Source organism: Ursus maritimus, unplaced genomic scaffold (genome assembly GCF_017311325.1).
Source record: "Ursus maritimus isolate PB19 unplaced genomic scaffold, ASM1731132v1 scaffold_36, whole genome shotgun sequence".
NCBI classification, from domain to species: Eukaryota; Metazoa; Chordata; class Mammalia; order Carnivora; family Ursidae; genus Ursus; species Ursus maritimus.
The window spans coordinates 7,977,556-8,001,684 of NW_024426230.1; the positions used below are offsets into that span (position 1 = coordinate 7,977,556).

General features: G+C 34.3%; 1 protein-coding gene across 3 annotated transcripts in view; it reads right to left on the reverse strand.

Moving 5' to 3' along the window:
* Positions 1-1,048: 1,048 nt before the first annotated feature.
* The window catches only part of STRN3 (striatin 3), a 104,347-nt gene continuing 81,266 nt past the window's right edge, over positions 1,049-24,129 (reverse strand). For all 3 annotated transcript variants that reach the window (XM_040620802.1, XM_040620803.1, XM_040620804.1), the window contains 9 exons: positions 19,575-19,708; positions 18,043-18,218; positions 17,833-17,880; positions 17,421-17,542; positions 13,041-13,208; positions 11,640-11,780; positions 8,552-8,659; positions 2,793-2,879; positions 1,049-2,708 (listed from right to left, as the gene is read on the reverse strand). In XM_040620802.1, the coding sequence (XP_040476736.1) occupies positions 2,539-2,708; positions 2,793-2,879; positions 8,552-8,659; positions 11,640-11,780; positions 13,041-13,208; positions 17,421-17,542; positions 17,833-17,880; positions 18,043-18,218; positions 19,575-19,708 (1,154 nt within the window). In that variant the 3' untranslated portion in view covers positions 1,049-2,538. The remainder of the gene's footprint in view (positions 2,709-2,792; positions 2,880-8,551; positions 8,660-11,639; positions 11,781-13,040; positions 13,209-17,420; positions 17,543-17,832; positions 17,881-18,042; positions 18,219-19,574; positions 19,709-24,129) is intronic.

A 24,129-nucleotide genomic window follows, 5' to 3' on the forward strand; every position in this document is an offset into this window, starting at 1 on the left:
TGCACCAGTCTGGAATAGCTGCCAGAAACCATACTAGCTTTGGAAAAAACTGTTATTTCCAAAACCTCTTACTTTGTTCATTAAGTTGAATCTACAGAAAACCAAAAAACCTATTACTTTAAGAAAATTTCTGAAAAATGTTAGTATTTCACCAGCAATGACTAAAACGGACACTTGGATTTTTCTGTAGAAGACACAATTTCTCAATATACACACAATGTAATTTTTTTTACACTAGGCAAAGAGAATTTTGCCACACCAGTTTTTTAATGTTACCTTTTAAATCCATTTCCAATTTTCTTCAAAGAAAAAGGATATTACCTTGTTGAAGGAAAAAGTTTCAAGATACTAATATTTAATATTATTTATAAGGACAACGTTTAATTAATGAGTAATGCAGTTTATTTTCTGCTTTACTTTTTTGTGGAAACAGATAATGGCCAGACAGGAATGACAACAATATTAACTGAAATCCAGATTTAGTAAACAGAATGTTTAAGGAAATGATTTGAAACTGGATCTCTGCTTTTTCTTATCTTTTTTTTTTGGTTATTGTGAATTGTCTAACTTATTTCAACAGAAGATTTTTTTATATTCCCAAATGGGGTGAAATACGTAGAAAGTCATTCTCAATAGTGTTAATTGTTCTAATCTTATTAGAGTCTCAATAAGCAATACAAAGTTTAGCAGAACAGCATAAAAATGAAGGACTCGGGGCGCCTGGGTGGCGCAGTCGTTAAGCATCTGCATTCGGCTGAGGGCGTGATCCCGGCGTTCCTGGATCGAGTTCCACATCGGGCTCCTCTGCTGGGAGCCTGCTTCTTCTTCTCCCACTTGCCTGCTGTGTTCCCTCTCTCGCTGGCTATCTCTCTGTCAAATGAATAAAATCTTAAAAAAACAAAAAAAAAACAAAAAAAACCTTGTATAGGCACATTAAAAAAAAAATGAAGGACTCACTGAGAAACCATCTCCATTTCCTAGTTTAATGATGGAGAGTAAAGTATTGCACTTTATTAATCAACACAAAATAATGTAGCCAACAGTAACATACAGGTACACAATTTAATATTTATTATATGCATTTTATATACATTATTTTTCAACAGCTGTACGTTTGCTATGTGGTACAATCTTAAAAATTTGCTGATTCATAGTTTGTAAAACAAAAACCTTACAAAACTCATCAAAACTCGCAAACTGATCAGAAAAGTTTTTGGAAGACTAGAAAAAATACTTTATTGTCTTAATCATGCATTACACAAACAAAATCTTTAGTTACACCATAAAATTAAGCACATCTGAAAAAATAAAACAGGGATGACTAGTCCAAACACAGCAGATTTCTGTATCCTGATTCAACTATTTTTGTATCCTATTTGTAATGCAAATAAAATTTTACTCCAAATATTTTTAAACAAGATAGTTTTTGTTTAGAATCATGGTAAACCAAGATATGCATCTGGGGGAAATCACCTTGGTTTGTAACTTAAACTATAAAATATTCCATTTTTAGTCTATTTTAGACTATTCAAAGAGTTCCAAAATAGATATACAGGTTCCTTTAGCACATTAATAAAAGGATATAAAGACCAACAAAAAGTGAAATAAATAATAGGCTATTAGCAAGATGGATAATCCTTGATAAATAAACTTGTAAATACAGTAAGATGTACAAAATATCACATAGTGATAGGATGCCAAGATTAGTTCGTTTTTTTTCTTTTTAAAGAGTTCATTTGGAGTATTAAACCCCACTGTTTCATTTTAATACACTTAATAGTCCTTGGTTTATATGAAGACAATAATGTGATGATGAAGGTGATTTAGCATCTTTATGGAAGGACTTAGCTGAGCTGTATTAGGCAAAAGAAGGAAAAAGTGTGGTTACACGGCAGCGGGTCAGTGAGATCTCTGTGTTTTAGGGTTGTATAATGCAGAAAAACGTCAATACAATCTTGAGCACTGTTGTGACAGGCTAAATATATAAAAAGACTTATAAAAACTAGAATTTTATCCAAACATTTTGTGCAACTAATGCTAAAATATTTTAAGTTAAATTTTCTTTTTTTTTTTTTTAAAGCAAAATAAGTTTAAAAGGGAATCTGTGGCATTCAACTGATAAACAGAAAATCACTAAGAGATGAAAAAAAGCTACTCTTGGAGCTCACTTCCCCCCCAACAAGAGCACCACATTCCTAACCCTAAGGCAGCACACAGAGTCCAAAATAAAAGTCTTTTGTAAGATCAGACTCCACATTGGCTTAAAGATACCTAAAAAACAGACATACGCTCAGTTCATATCCAGTACAGGCCACAAATAATGGAGTCCTTTTTATTTGTCCCACGAGATACAGTAATTACAATTAAATTAATGAGCCTGACATTAAGATGTGATTTCCATCAATTTATGCCTGCCTTGAATAGCCTTCACCAGGCAGATCACATGTAGTGTCATATCAGTAACCTTTCTGATGGCAGTGATGCAGACCCTCTTTTTGTCCAAGCAAATCTGTTGTTAAGAAGTGAGTTTCTGTTGATTCACACAAATACTTTGGCAAGGGCATCAGCCCCTGCACTGGCAATATATGCTTTTGATGGATGGAAAGCAACATCATAAATTGATTCATCTAATTTCTTCCTATGTGCTGTTATTTCTTGCACACATGTCTTGCTGTCCAAATTCCACAATCTAATAGAACAGTCATGGCCTGTAATAAAAGAACAAAGAAAGTACATTATTGAGTAACAATTCTTTTATAAAGTTTGTGGCAGTATAGGAAGTTCAGACTTACTTCCAGACATCAGATAGATTCCATTAGGATCAACAGCTAGACTTGTAACAGCATCCAAATGAGCTACCATAGAATGGACCATTTTACCTAAATAAAACATAACACAGAATATAAAATTTTCACAAATAGTCACTAACTTGCGAGATCAGAAACTATAATATAGCATAACATAAAATAGACAATCACTATAGCAATATATTTTTTATTGTGGTAAAATACACATAACATAAAATTTACCATTTTAACCATTTGGGAAGGTATCATTCAGTGGCTTTTAGAACATTCGCAATGATATGCAACCATCACCATTATCCAGTTCAGAACAGTTTCATCACTGCAAAAGGAAACCCGTACCCATTAAGCAGTCACTCCCTATTTCTCCCCTCCCCCAAGTCCCTCGTTACCATTAATCTGCTTTCTCTGTCTCTGATTTGGCCTATTCTGGATGCTTCATACAATTGAAATCATATAATAACATGTGGCTTTTTGTGTCTGCCTTCTGTCACTTAAAAGTTTTCAAGGTTCACCCAGTATACAGGCATACCTTGTTTTATTGTGCTTCAAAGACAGTACAGTTTCTTTACAAACTGAAGATCTGTGGCAACCCTGTGTTGAACAAATCTATTGGCACCATTCTCCAAGAGCATTTGTTCACTTTGTCTCTGTCACATATAGCTCTTGCAATATTGCAAACCCTTTCAAAGTTATTATTTTATTTGTTATGGTGATCTGTGATGAGTGCTTCCAACTTGGTGAAAGCTCAGCAATGGTTAGCATTTTTTTGCAATAAATATTCTTTAATTAATACATACATTGGTTTTTTAGACGTAATGCTATTGCACACTTAGCAGACAACAGTATGGTATAAACATGACTTTTATATAAAATGGGAAACCAAAATTCATTTGACTCACTTTAATGACAAATGAGCTTTACTGCAGTGGTGTGAAACTGAACCCACGGAGGTATGCCTGTAATAATTTTTTAAAGAGAATTTGAATTCTAATGCAGAACTTTCCCAGTTACTCCTAAAAAAGACATCTGTGTGACATGAATCTGACAGTATCTGGTAGGCAGTGGAAAACATAATGACTGTATGGCCACATCAAAGGCTTAAGATCATATAAAGTGGAATTAAACTAAAAACAAAAAATCTCTCTCATTAAGAGATGTAAAGATTATTTCATATACAGGGTTTCTGATAAATAAATCACTAGAGGATATATTTCCTATATATTCCTAACTGAAGATTCTACTATTATCAAACTCATTTATCCTTTGAAATGTCAATAATTTTATACATTAGAAACAAGAAAGGGGAGAGGGGTGAGAGTGTATTAGAGAAATTATTCTGGATTTCCCCAGACAGTAGCAAAAACACTATTCTGGAAAGTGGGATTTAATGAATATCTTCACTCAAGATTTGGCAAGAAAATGGGATTCGGTGGCAAGTTAAAATTAAAACACAAGTTAAAAGTACAAAGTTGTGTTGCATAAATACCTTGGTGACAAGGAGATTAGCCTCTGCACTGGCAATATATGCCTTTGATGGATGGAAAGCAGTATCATAAACTGATTCATCCAAGAGGGGAATAAAATAGCAAATACTGATATTTCTAAAATTTCCTTCTCTTTCATTCAGCAATAAGTCTTTATTACTCAAATGCCTGAGTTGCTCCTAATGAGAGGCCTTCTTCAGAATTCTAGTTACAATCATTTGCCATGTTTTTGGTCCCCTGATGACATTCCACAATGGGACATGAAACAGATCTACTTTGTTGTTTGCTACAGCTCCTGGCCTGAATATAAAACCACAACATAATCAAATATGCAAAAAGTTACTCTGAAAAACATAAAAAGTCCTATCACTTCCTGGCAATGCTAATGTCATCAGGTAAGTAAAAAATAAGTCTCTCATCATTTCAAACCACATTTGTCTGTTTCTCACCAATACTAACAATAAATTTAGAGATTCTTCTCTGCTATTCTGAGGAACAGAAGCCAACATAACACATCAGATCTAGAATCCATTCCTTGCAACATTCCTATTAAAAAAAAAAAAACAAAAAAACTCCAGGTATAAAATGGTTGGTCTCCAGGACAATAATCTCAAATCTTTGGAGGTTAAATACCAAACATCATAAGTTTCCCTTAAAATGTCAAATCTATGATGGTAACTCTTAATTCACAAATCTAGTTCCAACCTCTCTCCTGAGAATGATCCTGCATCTCCAAAATGTAACATGTCTTAAACCAAAGAATTCTTTCATCCAAATAGCAGATCTACTCATTTCTTTTAAGGGTACTATAGTTTGCCCAGTTTGTCTCCAGTTCTCCTGCCTGTGCACTAAATTAACCCTCATTATCACACGCTAAGTCAATTTAGAGTCAACCCTTCCTCTCCACACAATTAGAAGGTCATTTCAAAATTTACATAACTCTTTCAGATTGGACATGAATAAAGAGGTAGAATGCTGAACTAAGTCAGATGCTGGGCTTCCACTGATGACCAGAGAAGTGTCAAAACTTCTGACATCTCCCGAGAATTAGGACTCTGTCTTCACCAACATATATACCTGCAGTTTCTCACATTTAACCAATTTCACTTTTGCCCCATGTCTCCACTACTACCTCTCTGCACTGACCATAGTTAATTCTCTCCTCCTATAACAGAGGAAAATAGAGGATACACTCAGTCACCTGTTCTCCCCTCTCTGGCACCTTAAGCCCTTGACTTGGGTAATCAATACTGTGAGCCTCTATGAAATGGGGACAAAATAGATATTTTAAAAAAGAAATGTAGACTCTGAAAGCAAACTACATGCAGCGTGTGAATCAATCAACCCTGTAATTTCTCTCTGCTGTGTAACAATGAACAAATTATGTAAGTTCTTTTAAGCCTTTTATTTCAACTGTAAAATGGGAATAATAATACTTTATGTACCTTACAGTTATTAGAAGAACAAACATGTCGACATATGTAAATCAAATAGAATGATGTCGCACTTGCAGTAAGACACCACTAGAATATAAATTCTAAAGGACCAGACATTTTGTTTTGTTCACGAAGCATTGGAAACTATGCCAAGGTTATGGCAGACTCTCAATAAACTGTGCTGAATGAATGAGTACACAACGAATTCAGAATCTTCTGTCTCCAACTCCATATCCCTCACTTGTACACCTTCTCCCAAACTCACCATCACCAGCTAAGTTTCTCAGGCACAGTAGATAAAACTCAAATTTGTACCTCTACCAAAATTTTAAAAATCATGACCCCTTAATATTTCTCTAGAACAAGTAGAAGTTGAAATGATAAATTCTTTAAAGTCAAAGATTTACCACACAATGCAATTCAAATAATCTCTCTATTTTTTTAAGATTTTATTTATTTATTTGACAGAGAGAGACAGCCAGCGAGAGAGGGAACACAAGCAGGGGGAGTGGGAGAGGAAGAAGCAGGCTCCCAGCGGAGGAGCCCGATGTGGGGCTCGATCCCGTAACGCTGGGACCACGCCCTCAGCCGAAGGAAGACGCTTAACGACTGAGCCACCCAGGCGCCCCTCAAATAATCTCTCTAAACCAATTTTACAAACCTCTGCTCAAAAATCTTAAGTGGTTTTCACAGTACATAGCATAAACAAAAATCCATTACTCTTAGCCTGGCTCTGAAAAGTTCACCTCAACAGTTTCTGTTTCCCTTCTCCAAACTTACCTCTTTAGCTTTACCTGTAAGAAACTTTCATTCCAGCCCAAGTTCCTACCACCATGCTGCCTCTGCTCAAAACAGGCCCTTATCTGGAATTTCCCACTACCTTTTTCACTTAAAAAACAACAACAACAAAACAACAACAACAACAACACTTACCACTTCTTCAAGGCAAAGATCAAACCCTCACTATGAAAACTCCTTTATCTAGTATGGTTCATCTTACTGCATGTATGAGTGCACGTGCGCGTGCGCGCACACACACACACACACACACACACACACACACACAGACACACATCCTATTTTCCCCAAACAACGATAAGCTCCCAGAGAGCAGAAACCACATCTTATACACGACAGCAGCCAGTGCTGTGCAGGATACAAAAGCTAAATACATTTTTCTGGGGTAAAATCTAAGAATTCATTGAATTCATCTGTAGTATCAATTTCTATAATGTTTTAGATTTAAAAATTCAATAAATACACTAGTCATTTGATAGAACACTACTTTATTAAAAAACTTAGCTGTCAACAGACCAGCTATGAAAATATTTTAGTTTATCACATTTAAATGAATTACCAATTTTCAGGGAAAAATTTCTTTGGCAACAGTATATCTGAACACAATTTACAGCTTAATTTCAATGTTGTTATGTGTATGTACCTGTGTGTAAAGTGAGACAGGATTTAGAAAGAATTTTTCTATTGGTAAGAGCCTATTTATTGCTTTGTCTTTACAGTACAGATGAGGTAACTAGACTAATTAACAGGAAAGAATAAATTGGCAGAATTTGTAAACAATCTGGAAGACTATAGGCTCTGTTATTAAATAAAATTCTACTACCATTTTCTTGATTTCTGCCAATAAAACAGCTCTAGAGACTCACACTTTGCTGTTAATACAACTACTAAAATTCCTGACCCTCCCCTTAAAAACCTAAATGTAAATCTTCAGTAGTTAATTTTTTAAAAACTTCTCAGAAACACAGTAAAGTAAATTATCTCTGTGCTTGCAGCAGAAGAAGAGAGTGAGGCTTCATAAAAATGTTCAAAGAATTATTTTGAGAAGGTGCTTAACTGAACTTCCATATGAATGAATTTTCTCTCGTATGTGATATAGACTATGAATATCCATTCTCTTCTCAAACTTGTTCTACTGAGTTAAAAGGAATCTGTGCATTAAAGTGTTAACACACAGATTTATTTTAAGACTCTAAACATTAATGATTATAACCACATCCTACATAACCTTCAAAGAGAAATCTGTAGGGGGCACCTCGCTGGCCCAGTCACAGAGTATCTGACTCTTGATCTTAGGGTCATGAGTCTGAGGCCAACATCTGGCATGGAGCCTACCTGAATGAATGAATGAATGAATCAATCAATCAATGAGAGTCAAAGAGGAATCTATAGTTCTGATTTGCTGTCTTGCTTGATATCTGTTGCCCTGCAATAATGTTGCAATTAACTTTTAAGTTTCTTACTTGGAAATCCTTCAATACCACTGTTTTAGCTTCACAAAGAAGCCTAACTGAAAACAAACTGTATTTTATGTGGTATTCTAATGACAGATTAAACAGAGGTCATTAAATAAACAACCCTGTGGCCAGATTAAAATTTAATTTGACTTCCATATAACTGGTAAGTTTCCTCACAACAAGAAATAGAGGGAAAACAGCAATAAACAATTTCCACTATTTCATCATTTCATCTCCTGAGGAACATTTCTAAGAGCATATCTGAAATACCAAACCCCAGAAAGAGACCTTTCACAACAGAATATGAAAGAAAAAAATCTCAAATGGATGGGTTTATATTTAACATGACATGGAGAAGACATAATTGGTAGGCAAAGTATTATATACACCTAAGGACAGAACTTAACATGTTAAGTGTACTACATGAAGTAAAGCAAAATATCTGAGCTGAAATAGTTTAACTTGGCAATTTTTTAGGCCAAGTATGTCTTGCATAAAAAGAACAGCATTTTTGATCATTTCAAATTTACAGTATTAAGACTAAAAAGAAAATATGACAACCTACTTACCCGTTTTATTGTCAAAAAATTTGATGTGTCTATCTTCATGAGCAGTTATTGTAACAGGAAGTGTGGGATGACTTACTACTCTGTTAATGTGATTATTGGACTGTAAACCTGAAAAATAAAGGAAGATTAGTAAGTTCAAACTTTTCGTTAAAATTTGGATGTTGGCCTTTTTTCTTTTTTTTAAGGTTTTATTTCAGACAGAGAGAGAGAACACGAGCAGGGGAAGAGGGGCAGAGGGAGAGGACGGGTGACGAGTAGACGCCCCACTGAGCAGGGAGCCCAATGTGGGACTCGATCCCAGGACCCTGGGATCATGACCTGAGCGGAAGGCAGATGCTTAACCGACTGTGCCACCCAGGCGCCCCTAGATGATGGCCTTTTTAGGCTTACCAAAAAGTAGGAATCATTAAAAAATTAAGGCATTTGTGTAAAATAAAAATCTGAAAACTAAAACTAGAGTTCTACAGAGACAGTTTCTTAAAAAATATAAGTGTAAGCTATCATGTGCTATAATATGGACAGTACTAAGCTCAAATTAAGGAAAAATTAGGAATATTTTAATACAGACTGTCAGTATAGGTGGTTTAGAATCTTAAAAGACCCACAGTAATTATTACTTTAAATAAACAGTCCATAAATGAATTATAAGCGTTTAATGAAAAAATTTGCAAGTGAAAATTAGAGGTTTGCAAGAACAACACCCATCCTACCCGCACTCACAGAAAAACACAAAGAACAGGAATTAATGTTTTTAGAGATGAGACCTTTCCTTGCTACCAAGTTCTTAATTTCTTACTAGAGATGAGGAAGAACAGACAGAGATCAAAACTAATGGGAAAATACCATCAACATTTATTAGGTTTTAACTACATCATTCATTCCACACATATATATAAGAACTTTTAACTGAACTTAGACACATTACCTGTGTTAGAGGGAGGAAGGGACTAGAGTTGAAAAGATGCTGGGAAAGCCACTTCTTTTGTAATTTGGTTTGAGATTTGACTATGAAACCACTTAAATGGTTTAAATAATTATAAAATGATTTTTTAAAGGCAGTCACAAAAAAAAACCAGAAGTAAAATAAATAAATGAATGTAACTGTTTATCCAATTACGGTATAAACACAAAGAAATGAACATTTCGAGTGATTTTAAAGCATAGTAATTAGATGTCCTGGGGGCACCTGGGTGGCTCAGTTGGGGCACCTGGGTGGCTCAGTCATTAAGCATCTGCCTTCGACTCAGGGTGTGATCCCAGGATCCTGGGATCGAGCCCCACGTCAGGCTCCCTGCTCCACTGGGAGCCTGCTTCTTCCTCTCCCACTCCCCCTGCTTGTGTTCCCTCTCTCGCTGGCTGTCTCTCTCTGTCAAATAAATAAATAGAATCTTTAAAAAAAAAAATTATATGTCCTGTCCCGAGTGGAATACACCATGAATGTGAAACTATTATCAGTAATCAAACTATTGGTGGTGGTGTTGGTTTTATTATTCTGAGACTACTGCTATCTGTGCTGTGGAATAAATCAAATGAGAGATGATGATGATGATTTTGCTGACAACCAAGAGTTTCGGCATGATTTAGACGAGGTAAAAAGCAAAGAGATAAATCTGAATTTGAATGTGAAGTATTTGTATGAATTTATCAGTATTTTTCTTTTTAAAAATACATTTCTAGCTCTGTCCACTGAAGAAGCCTAAACAAACAAGCAACCCAAGAGCCGTAAAAGCCATGAGGACCAACCCAAAAGCCTTACACCTATACTGTAGTCTCTAAATGCCATTTTCCATTAAAAGAAACCATGGCTCCTTATTGAAATGCATGATTTCAGTCTGGGGCACAAAATGAACAAGATGAACCCAAAACATCTTGCCATATCAAAAAAGAAAGCTATCAATGACTACCAGAGTCATGTCAAAAGGACTCAAGAGCCAACCTGAATAAGCTCCCACTGGCCAAAGATGAAACAATCTGAGGAATGATAAAGGTAATACCTGCAACAGACTGAAACACATCAGATACTTTATATCCGAGATTAGAGATCATAACGGTAATAAAAACAAACAACACCCAAAAGACTCAATGGTCACCTTTGGGTAATGCTAGGAAACCACCTCATTATTTTGAAAGTGAAGGGATCAATAATTGATGACGTAGTGAACGGATCAATAACTGATCTTCCCCTTCACTTATAATCACTAACTCCAGGGTAACCAAATTACTGACGAGGGGTGTTCCTTTTTATAGAAATATTCTAGCTAATAAGTGGAGAAGGAAAAAGAATTAGAAAATCATTTTTCAACAGAAATAATGGACCTAGGCAATGATCACCAAGACTGAAAACATAAGAAAAAGATAAACAACCAGACAGTATTTACTTCTGATAAAACCTCACAAATTACTATAAAATAGTCTTGCCAAAAACATTTAAGAACTTTATAATGAATACAAATAAAAATATTAAACCGGAATTTGAATAAACCTCTAGATCTATGATCTATTTACAGGAAATAAAGTGAAAAGAGAAAGCACATGAAATGATACCACAAAGATGCTACCAGCAAAATCCATGCTGTGGAAACTACAGGATAAACGATTCAATTTCCTCAATAAAAAAATGCAAGGGAAAGAGAAGAGATGGAGGGCTACAGATAAGAAAAAACCTGAGCGACATAACAACCAGTTACAATGCATAGGCTTTATTTGGAACCCTATTTAAACAAACTGTAAAACACTTACCACAGTCTACACTAACAACATTGGCCATTCATACGTAATTATTAGAGATGGATGACGCTTTCCTCAAGCTTATATTATTTTCTCTACTTTCATATGTATTTCCATTAAAACTTTAAAATTATTTCCCCTGCTTTCACATTTACATTGCTCTTACTCTCTGTCCCCTAAACTCTCCAAGCTTTTAAGCATAATTTGAAAAAAATTACAAAAACAATGTAAAAAAGTACACCTATAATGCACTGAACTTCTTCATCATAAATTCAAACAGTCAAAATGTAAAACTTAAAAGGTTACCCTCTATTGTGTAATAATCCTTTTTAAGGTTTCAAAGAAACCTATAAAAACTTACCAGAATCTACCTGTGATGAAAGCATCACCAATGACTGTGATGTTTCTAAATCATAAATTACTGTACTACCAGTGTTGAAAGAGGTCACCATATGAGCTGGATCACAGCCTATAAAGTCAACCGATGTAGGTATTCCATGCTCTGAAAAGGAGCCCAAAGAGATACAATGTAAAAGCAATTTAGAAATCCCTGCTTTTCTAATAATTAAAAGGAACTCAAGTATTTTTGAAATAATGTTAATAATGAAAAAGGGAATAATTATGTGAGGACAGTGAGATAGAAAAGGTAACTTTCCCTCAATTATTTTAGTTGTTGTAACATTCTATTTAACAGTGTAAGAAAAATATAATTAGAGGGCTCAAAGTTATGAGGAGATATGTACAGAAGTTCTTTTATTTTTTACTGTAAAATGATGTATTAGCATTCTCACATCACTATCTTGGGTGACTGCACCTGCTGGAGACCTATAAGCCTTATCAAGTAGCTCACACAAGTTGAAATTTTGGATCAGTGAAAATAAAGCCTCGAGTCTGGGATCCACTGATGCAGTACTATCCTACCATGTCCGGAGCAGCAATTTCTGCCTTTAACATTCAACTGGCCAGATCAATGCACAAGTAGGTGAAATCCAGAGTGTCAAGGAATAAATTACCCAGATGAAGTAAAGCAACAAATATCTAAATAAATTTTTACCTCAAAGTTTGGGTAATTGAAAAGTTAGTAGAATCACTAAGGTATCTAAGAGACCCTACAAAAATAAACATAGACTATTCATCTAAAATGCTTTAGAGAAAACATAGTTTTAAATAAAAGTAAAAGGTCTGATTTTTAAAATAACTTAAAAATGTCTTGGAAAACATGACTAATACCAGTACACAAACATATGTATATAAATGGTATCACAAAGCAAACTGCTTAAAGCTTTGACAGGAAAAGATTTGAAATTCTACATATAATTCAATTTGTACTTCCCACTTAAGGGTGCTAATTCAATGATTATGGCTAGACTTCTCAACAAGAGTGCTCATACATATTAGTATGCTTAAGGCTGTGATCCCTTCAGTCTTTGTGGGCAGCCACCTACAGCAGGTGGAGGGCCTCAAGTTGTTCCTATGAGCAGCCTCATTTGTCTACTTAACTATTACAGAGAGTTTTACTTTTTAAATAGGACACATCCTGGAAAAGGTCAAAAAGCACTGAGCTACAGGAATATACTTGCAAAGTTCCTTTCTTGTTTATAAAAAATGACTAGGAGTAAAAAGATTATCACAAGCTTTATAAAATTCTTTCAATATATCTCTTGGAGTAGCAAAGGTATAGTAATAAATCATCTGTATTGTTATTTCTATCTTCCAAATTTAAAAAAAAAATAGCTTTTTTTATAAGGCAAAATTTACTTACCCTTGTCTCCATTGTAAGTGCAAATACATGGCAATTTTTCTTGTGGGTTCCATAACCTAACAGTGCCATCTGCTGAACAAGACAGTAACTGATTCTTTATGCCACTATAAGCAAGACCCCAGACAGCATCTGTATGTGCAACTAAAGTGCCAGCTAGAACATTTGGCTCTGGGAAAAACAAACAAACAAACAAAAATTAGCTAAAAGAAGTTGGAAAGAAATGTTTTGGATAAATATAACTTACCATATAATTAAGTATAAAGACTACGCATGATGGCCGTAAGAAGATAACCAAAGTGTACACACTGGCCATCTCTAAGCTGTAGAATTATGGGTTATTTTTTATCTCCCCCATAACACTTTTCTGAATTCTTAGAATTTTCTATAAAGAATATATACTTTTTGAAAAACAGCTTTAATGACATAGAATTCCCATACCACATAATTCACCAATTTAAAGTATACAATTCAAGGGGGTGCCTGGGTGGCTCTGTTGGTCAAGTGTCTGGCTTTGGCTCAGGTCATGCTCTCAGGGTCCTGGGATGAAGCCCCGTGTCTGACTCCACACTCAGTGGGGAGTCTGCTTGTCCCTCTCCCTCAGCCCCTCCCTGCCCCCGCTCATGCTCACTCTCTTCTTCTAATAAAATCTTTAAAAAAAATAAAAGTGTACAATACAATGGTTTTTATTATGTTCACAGAGTTATACAATCATCAGCCCATCAATTTTAGGACACTTTCATCACTCATTAGCCATTCCCACACCCCATAGCCCAATTCTTCCTTCCTGCTTTTCTGCAGCCTTACATAACCACTAATCTACTTTGTTTCTTTAAGTTTGTCGATTTGGGACATTTCATACAAATGATCTTTTGTGACCGGCTTCTTGCACTTAGCATAATGTTTCCAAGGTTCATCCATGTTGTAGCATGCCTCAGTACTTCATTGCTTTTTATTGTTGTATAATATTCATTGTATGGATCACTACATTTTGTTTACCCATTTATCATTTGATGGACATGGTGGCTAATAATAACATTGTGCACCATCTGGCCTATAATCCTGTTTCTCTAGTAAATTCCCACTTTCCATATCATCTCCAGAATTTTCAGTTTCCATCATCCCCTCCTCACGAATGATTATTTCTGATTATCAACTTCACTGAGAAAATACAGCACTGAAATAAAAACCCCTCCTCCATCTTTCTTTCACCCAATCTATTAGTGTCTAAAGCCACCTTCTCCTTGCTTCCAGATGGGAGTAAGGAACTGTCCACCTTCTTCTCAAAGGCTAATTCTACCAGGTCAATTTTGGATTCCATTTAACTCACTAACTTGCTTTCATGTTTATAGTTTCCCTACTATACAATAATTCTTCTCCTTAGGATCATTACCATAGCAGACAACTATGCTCCAGAATCTACTGACCTGAACAAAAACCTTCATTAATCTTACATCACCCTTCCAACAGACAGAAGAGCATATTGAATAAAAGGCTTTTTTTAACCTCTCATTTTCTCTCTAAATCAGTGTAATATGGTTTCTGAAACCCTCACTACACCAAAATAACCCTTGTTAAAATCACTAATGATGAACTCTCTTTTATCAAGTTTAATAAAATTTTTCTTTCTTTGAACATTTTTTTTCTTGGTTATTCTCATCACATTGCTTTTCATCCAGAGTGTGCCTTAAGAAGTTGCCGACAGGTCCCTTCACCCTCTGGTCTTAGTCCCAGCATTCAACCTCTAGCTAAGACCTGGGTGACCTCTTTGTCACATAAAAAAAGGAACCTATCTCACATTATTAGACCCCCCCAGCAACATATGAAAGTACAGACTGCTTCCTTCTTCTCAAAATGTTTTTTTCTTTTGGTATGCTTCCACGATCCCACATTTTCCTGCACTTCCTCCTCCCTCACAGGCTACTCCTTCTCTATTTCCTTTGTTGGCTCTCCTGTTCTAGTCACCCTCCGAATATCAGAGTTGCTCAGGACTTTTTCTTCTCTTCATGCCCTACACAACACACTCTTGCCTGTGTTATACAGTCCATTCTCATATCTTAACTACTTGATATTGCCATCTCTTAATATTAAGTCTAAAAACTGAACTCACCATCTTTAATCCTCTCACCCCTGTTCTTCACCCATTTCAATATGCTACCATTATATACTCAACTGTTCATGTCAAAAAATTGGTGATAAAAATGTTCTGAATTAGATAGTGGTAATGGATGCACACACCTGTGAATATAGTAAAAACTATATAGTTTTTATGTTTATATACAGTAAAAACTGCATACATAAAAAGGGTGAATTTTATCTCAATAAAGCTGTTTTGAAAAGTAACAAAATCAAGAATCACTTATCCATCACTTCACTCAATCTAATTTATCAGTAGATTCTTCCTATTCTTTTTTTTTTTTTAAAGATTTTATTTATTTATTCGACAGAGAGAGACAGCCAGCGAGAGAGGGAACACAAGCAGGGGGAGTGGGAGAGGAAGAAGCAGGCTCATAGCAGAGGAGCCTGATGTGGGACTCGATCCCGTAACGCCGGGATCACGCCCTGGGCCGAAGGCAGACGATTAACCGCTGTGCCACCCAGGCGCCCCAGATTCTTCCTATTCTATCCTACTTTCCCAATGTATGATAAATCCATTTCTCTCTAATTGCTCTGCTACCAACTGCTTTAGCATCATTACGACCATGGAAACATCATCTCTTACCTAGCCTACTGGACCTCTACATTAACAACTTTACATTACAACATGACATTAGTATTCTTTTCTCCACTTCTCCCACCCCTAATCTATTCTCCTCACAATAGCCAGAGTCACCTTTTTAAACCCTACATTTATTGGTCATTTCCTGGCTTAAAACTCTTTACTGAAAGTTTCCTTAAAAAAAAAAAAAAAAAAAAAAAAAGATTTTATTTATTTTGAAAGAATCTCAAGCAGACTCCGCGCTAAGTGTGGAACCTGTCAGCAGGGCTCAATCCCACGACCCTGAGCTCACGACCCGAGCCAAAACCAAGAGTCGGACGCTCAACTGACTGAGCCACCCAAGCGCCCCCTAAAAGTTTCCTTTTATCCCTTAGATTTTGGCTTAAATGTCACTATTTTGCACTATATCTAAAGAAGATTCCCTTTCATAGTACTTATATCTTCATACTGCATAATTTCTAACCACAGACTCCACCCCCTTGCTTATTTGTTCAATGTCTGTCTTTTCACTAGACTAATTCTTATTTCTTGATGTAGTGCTTATAACACTATACCTGGCAAATTTAGGCAAAAGTGTGTGTTAAATAAAAAGACTAAAGAGCTCCTGAAATTTTTTTTTTATTTTTAATGTCTCTAACAATGTTAGAGTAGAGTACGTTTTTTTTAAGCTTTTTATTTATTTATTTGTCAGAGACATAGAGAGATTGAGAGAGAGCACAAGCAGGGGGAGAAGCAGGCTCCCTACTGAGCAAGGAGCCTGATGTGGGCCTCAATCCCAGGACCCTGGGATCATGACCTGAGCCAAAGGCAGACGCTTAATATACTGAGCCACCCAGGCGTCCTGCTCCAGAATTTTTTTTAAGTGGACCAACCATTAAGTAGATCACTGTTCATTCACCATTCAACCATTCTCATACTACTACATATTCCTTTTGTTTTAATTTTTTATAATTACAAACATGCCTTTATAAATATATTTGAATACAGGTACAGGTATTTCTGTGGGACAGATTCTAAAAGTGTCATTTGTGAGTAAAAGCGTTTTTTTTTTTAATTAAATTTTTTGTCCTCTAAAAAGTTGTACTGATTTACACACTGACTGCCATGCCACTATTTGTTTCTACTTTCTTTTACTAAATATTTTTGAACTACATAAACTATTTCTTAAGTTTAAAAAACTGTTCCTGGGGCGCCTGGGTGGCTCAGTCGTTAAGCATCTGCCTTCGGCTCAGGGCGTGATCCCGGCGTTCTGGGATCGAGCCCCACATCAGGCTCCTCCGCTGGGAGCCTGCTTCTTCCTCTCCCACTCGCCTTGCTTGTGGTTCCCTCTCTCGCTGGCTGTCTCTATCTCTGTCAAATAAATAAATAAAATCTTAAAAAAAAAAACAAAACTGTTCCTTATATTAAATTTCATTCTCTTTTTGTTAACTAGTACTAAAATTAATGTTTTAATTAATATAGTTTTTTTTATTTTTGGACAATAAAGTACCAATTCACAGGCTTAAATATTCCATGGCATGATACTGCTTAATTCTTTCCTTTAATAAAGCAAATTAATAGTAAATGAAAACTAAATGAGGAGACAAATACATGTTTAAACAACCTTATAATAATATTTTGTCAGCTCCATTCACCTAAAAAACTGTTTTAAGCCTTTCACTTACCATATGTATCATATGGATCCACATTAGGGCTAGGCATATTCCACCACTGGATGGTTGCATCAATACCACCACTAAAACACTGTTCTCCATTAGAACTAATAGCTAATGATAGAACAGGACCACTATTATAGGAAAAGAGGGAAAAATTACTTACAAAGTCTAAAGAAACTCATACCTGTATCCCCCCAACCTCTAAATTCATGCAGTATCTAAAAACTGTTTAAAATAAACATGTAAACTGAACAGTAATGATTATATTCTAATACAATTATTACTCAAATCAACTACTACTCAACAAATGTCTTTTCTATTATAAAACAAACATGAGAAAATTTTAAGATCTGAGGATTGATAAATAATAGTTAACAATAACTATGGTTGTTAATTTAAGTAGAAATTCAATAAAACTTACATGTGGGCCCTAAATGTGTAGATAGGCTCTACATCTAAAGAGGCACTCCTAAAATAGAGGGAAAAAGAGGCAAATCACTGGCTGACATTCAAGAATCATTAGGTGAGATCAAATGAAAGCTTTAAAAAAGAGAACCATAAAGAAGGATAATTACTTATAATTATTAGCAAATTAGGAAGGAAAAAAGAGGGCTAACATGAAAATACTTGCTTTTTGGCAGGAACTGTTTTTTGCAAGTTCCAAAGTTTCAGAGTATGGTCCTCAGAGGCAGTAACCAGCACAGGTTCTACAGGATGAAAAGCTAAAGCCCGTACTCCATCGAAATGGCTACGTAGTGTATACTTGGGGTTCCATGTCTTTCGAAAGGCATCTTTATTGGCAGGCAACTAAAGAGAAAGAGTGCAATATTTAGTGGTAAAAGTAGTAAACTGATAGGCATATGGAGTTTTGTGTGTTTTGGTGTGTAAAATATATATATTAAACTGCTTTGCTAAAATGTCCAGTGGAAATTTAATGTACCTTAAAAACTTTATAATAAATATTTATCATTTAATAAATGATACTAAGAAGAATAACTTCAATTAGCTTTCAAATACCTGATCAAATGAAGAGTTCCTTAATCTGTTTTACCTAATCATCAGGCTAAACCCCAAAGTCCTATTAAACGTCAGATGAGAACAACAAAAAAACTACCATGCTGCAATGCTTTACATGAAAACAATAAAAATTATATAAATTACTACCAAAAATCCAAGATAACAGTATTAACAATACAGTTGTCATTTAGAAAATCAGCATGTGAAATTTTTAAAGGAAGCAAATTAAGGTACTTTTCAAAAGTCTGAACTAAAGACACTTTAAGAATATTGTCATCCTATTTTCATTAGCATTTTTGATACTGGTAAGAGGTTAATTTTTTTACCTTCATTTCTCCATCTGTAAAGATAGACTGTGAAACCACTTCTAAAGTAGTCAAAAGTTTACTAGAATTTAGTTGCTTATATACTTTGAAAATATTAAAGAGAATAATCCAGCCCACCAAGGCTGATGTCTCTAAAAAGCATGCTAACCTAAGTATAACATAAGTATAAAATGTAGAAAAAAGAAATGTTATAAAAGGGAAAAATTAATTTGCTGAAAAACTGCAAATTCATTCATACAAAATCTAAACAAGTATAGTTAACTCTCAATTGAGTGTTTATTGTCTATAAAAAATTTAATCCAAGACTAGTTTCACCTCTGAACACTACCCTTCCCGTCCAATCTCCATTCTCTCCCCATCCCTCAAATGAAGGACTATGTAATATCAGAAATGGCAAACTAACTTTAACATTATGCTTAAAAAAATAAAAGTTCAAAAATAAAACATAATTTTTAAGAAGTATCCTGAAGGCAAGTGATTCAGGTTACCTATTTTTTTCTCTTGTTGACACCAAAATATGGCTTAATTTGAGTAGATAATTGAGAGTTGACTACTCAAGACAGATATTTATCAACCAATATTATAAGGTAATCAATCATCCCAAACTTCTAGCTAATCCACCACAATACCTAAGAAAAATTTAAACACCACAAAGTAATTACAAAAGAAAAACTACATGTCACTTCAAATCAACATATTGACACACTTAAACTTATCTTTTCCATGCACCTTGACATTAATTCTGTTTTATAAGTGTTTCCAAAAAAATAAGGAGCCTTCTATTAAATCATTAAAAAATTAAAAATAAAACTGCACTTACATCATAACTATAGTCTGCATCATTTGTTACCGTCAAGTCTGCAAGGTCTCCAAGGCCCAGTACACTTAACAAAACATCATCAGAACCCATAATAAATGACTTGCCTCCTCCAGATGGAAACGTTATTGGTTCAGCTATAAAGAACAAAACCGCTTCTTAAATGCTGAAAAATCATACAGTACAAGACAATATTGTGGGGGAAATGTAAGCACTTAACAGTTACAATATTAATATAATTATTTTTATTTTCCCACTTCCCTCCTATTTCTTCCACTCAAAAAATCCTATCACTGAGTAGTAATAAACAAATGTTTATTTGCTTATTTACAAACTGCAACATAATCTTCCACAAATCAAATATGCACTAGATATATTACTCCAGGATGGGAGGGGGGCAAAAAGGCTTTGTGCTTTGTCTATTTAAACCACTTATCACTTTGGTACAAGTAGAACGATAGTATTTTTTAAATGTTATAGTCCTTTTGCTTTGTATCGTATTTGCTTAGAAGTGCTAGGTATTCTAGTCCCTGATAAAAATTAATGTAAGCATTCAAATGTAAATGGTTTCCAGTTTATCAGTTTACTGAAATGAAGCCTTAAATTGCTCAGATTACTCCAGTAACAATTTTCTAGGAAAAGGGCAGTTCTACAACCAACAATGTCAGCTTCCTTTGTGTAAAAGGTTAATCCACATGATGTTCAAAATGCCTTCCAGTTTTCAAGCTTGACTATGATTTCTTATTTTATCTTTCCTTTTATCTACCATACTTCTAAAATAAAATAACTATATTGACTAACTATACAACTTTAAATTAAACCTGTTACTTTGGTGAAATAAAATCAAATTCTGCCATAATCAGAAGAGCTATACTATTATCTAAGTATTTTGCTGCAACAGTTCTAGTACAAGGAATAATTCTCAGTATTATCTCATACATGCTTTGAAAGCAAAATTTTAATCTGATGATACAAGAAAGTACACAAGTCACTGTAATATAAAACAACTCAACATATCAAAAAACATTTAAAATTTATGAGCAGATTTAAAAGGGAAACATTTAAAAACTCAAGCTGGTTATTAATTTTGAAAAGTTCCTACAAAAATGATATAAACTTAATATGCTACAAGAAACGTAACAGATGTAATGAAATTTGTCAGTCATCACTAATACTCCTGAAAATTATTCTAAGACACAAGTCAAATTGTCCTAAGTATATACTACTGCAAAAGTAAAATTTATCTTTATTTAGAATAATTATTTTATTAATTATCAAAGTAAGCTATACAGTTTGACTCAAATAGGATCCTAAATGACACTGCTAAAGTGAAGTTGTGAGTTAGCAACCAATCTAGAGTAAATATGACAGGAAATATACACAGGTATGCTAGTAGTATTTTATCTTACAATGATTATGCTTATTAAATCTAAATCTATAGAACTAATCCTTCTTACCAATATCTAGTATGCAGTTATTGGTAATATCAGAAGCTGCAAAAAACTATAAAACTAACAGTTTAAAATTATGTTAAGAATAACTATGTAAAATTCATTAGGTAATATTTTTTCAAAGCATTTCCAGTACAAGGACAAATTTTTCTTTTAATCTCATAATTTGTTTGTAAGACAAGTTAGAACAAACTACCACAATTCCTCCCACTCACAATTACACACTCATTAACACAAATCTTAATAAAAGCCCAATAGATTACTTTTAACATAGTAACAAATTCTTTTGTATTATTATATAGAGCTTTTGCAGAGATATTTTTGATTAGCTGTTGAGAAATTTAGGGGCATGTGAAGGGAAGTGCCTGGGCAATATTAACTACATTTAACCAGATTTCTAATTAAGCATATGACTACATTTCTCCAACTCACTCTATATACATATATTTATTTATACACAGCAACCTATACTGCTCACTCAGCATTTATTACATATATATCTATGTGAAAAAAGTATTTTGTGCTGTATTTTTACTTTTCATAATCACCCATCACTGGGGCATACAGTAATCATAGTAAATACTCAATTCATTTGTCCTTGTTTTTTTAAAGAGGGAATTAGTTTCTACACTACAAATTCATTTTATTTATATTAACTACCTGTAGTAAATGACTGCATAAACATAAAAATGTCATTAGCAATTCAAAGAAAAACAAAACTATTAAAAGTAGTTTTTAATAAAGAAAATTATGATACTTTTTATCAGATAACCGAAGAGATTTCATCAATCAATTTAAGAGTACTATTACTGATTAGCATTTCCTTTTTTGGAAATCTTAGGGTCTACAAAATGGGATCTTACAACAAGGTTCTTTTCATACTTCTATTACTAATTCTCCTTTTTACAACTGACCAAGGAAACCTACAGCTCACGTATCAAACTCTTCCTTTCTTCTTCAATTCTATCAAACCTAAAGAACACAGCCTAATAATTAATTCCACTTATGACAGTGGTGATAAGGTATTTCTTAAATCTTTATTAAAAATAGTCTGGTTGAAAAAAAATAGTCTGATTAAAAACAGACATTTTTTTCTTTATAAAATGTAGTATGATATGGACTTCAACAAGAAAGCATAAAGTTGGAAACTGCCACTGAAATAAGGGATTATGAACTCAAATGTTCCCTTCTCAGCTCTAGGTCAAAGTTGAATTTGCATCTTTTTAAATAACAAACTCTAATTAAGGATTTACCCTATAAAAAGTGCAATGAGGTTCATGCTTATTGGCCCCCTCCACCTTCCATCATTATGCAAGAGTCAGATCACTGACTTAAATTTTTACTTAAAAAGTACACATATACAGGATGCCTGGTAGCTGGTGGATAAGAGTCCAACTCTTTGTTTCACCTCAAGTCATGATCTCATGGGTTGTGGGACAGAGCCCCGCGTTGGGCTCCGTGATTAGCGGGGAGTCCGCTTGAGGTTCTCCCTCTGCCCCTCCCCCCCAAAATAAATAAATCTTTAAACAATAAAAAGTTAAAAAAAAAAAAGTACACATATACGTAAACACTCTCAGAGCTCTGAACCGATTTTTGTATAGTGTGGGCCCTGACTGGCTATTTCCGCAGGTCAACGGTTTGAGGCATTTAAAAGGGTCTCTATTTCTGCTAGTATGCTTTACCTTAAATTGTAAAATCTACAGTTTACATGTATTATTAACTACAAAAATCTTAGCAAGTTTTCCAAGTATTATGTGGTAAAATAGACCAAAAGCTAAGGAAGCTAAGCCACTACTAAATGGCTAAAATAAATAATGGAGTTGATACATGTATAGAAAATACCTCCTAAGGTAAAACAGGAAAATAGCTTAATAATGGAAAAGAGATCTGGAAAAATCAACAGACTATTTTACTATTCCTGTTGTTTTCCATGTTTTAATATTTTGTTTTGGTTTTATTATTTTAGTGACTTTCTTTACTTCAGATTTCGTTACAGATTATGATGAATGGTAAATACATACAAAGATGACAGTGAGGGAAAAATGCAAAATTATTTAACTTTAACTGTATGGAAAATGTGGTACTCAAAAACTCTGGGAGAAAAAAAACCAACCAAGGTGGGGTGCCTGGGTGGCTCAGTTGGTTAAGAATCAGCCTACACCTCAGGTCATGATCTCAGGGTCCTGGGATCAAGCCCTGCGTCAGGCTCCCTGCTCAGCAGACGGTCTGCTTCTCCCTCTGCCCCTCACCCCACTTGTATGCTCTCTAAGTAAATAAATAAAACCTTAAATAAAACAAACAAAAACCCAAGGTATTCAAAAATATTTAACTGGAGCATCAGACAAATTCCCTTATACAGCAAAAGCTGAAACAACAATGAAATATAGTCTATACACCAAATTATTAGATACTAAATTATCTTATATATATATACTTATATAACACAATAAACCTCTGGTGAGAATTCAGTCTCATTAATTAAAATTATAACTATCCAGACCTAGAATTCTAAGTGTATCTATACTTTCTTCAGCGAAAATCAATTTTGGCAAAAATGCCTAAGTAGTACTTTCATTTCCTACACATTTCTAATTTAGACACATTTTAGAAAATTCATTACTAGACAATATATATCTGGTACCAAGTTAAACAATAATTCTGTTCCTTTATTCTACAATAACTAAATTAGGCATTTGTTCCACATATTTTTAGAAATTACATATATGAAGTTCCAAGTACAATGTCTGGAATTTAGATGTCTTCTAAAAAAGCGGTAGTTATTATCAGTCATTAAATTCAAGCAATATGACAAAATGACTAAATAGTTTTTTCCCAAATGTACTCCTTAAAGTCCTTTTTTAAACTACTATTTTCCTGCTATTAGATCTGTAAGCTAAAGTTAGATTTCAGAAAGGTACTCTGAATTGACTTACGGTAGAAACAACTTCGCTTAACATTAAAAACAAAAGTAAAATATGTACACATAAAAGCCAGAAATCCCAAAATCCCTAAGAATATTATATCAAGAGCTTGCCCAAACCTTCTCTGAAGATCATATAAGCTTATCTTTAGCATTTTAAAGCAGCAGCAAATTTACAATATTAAGG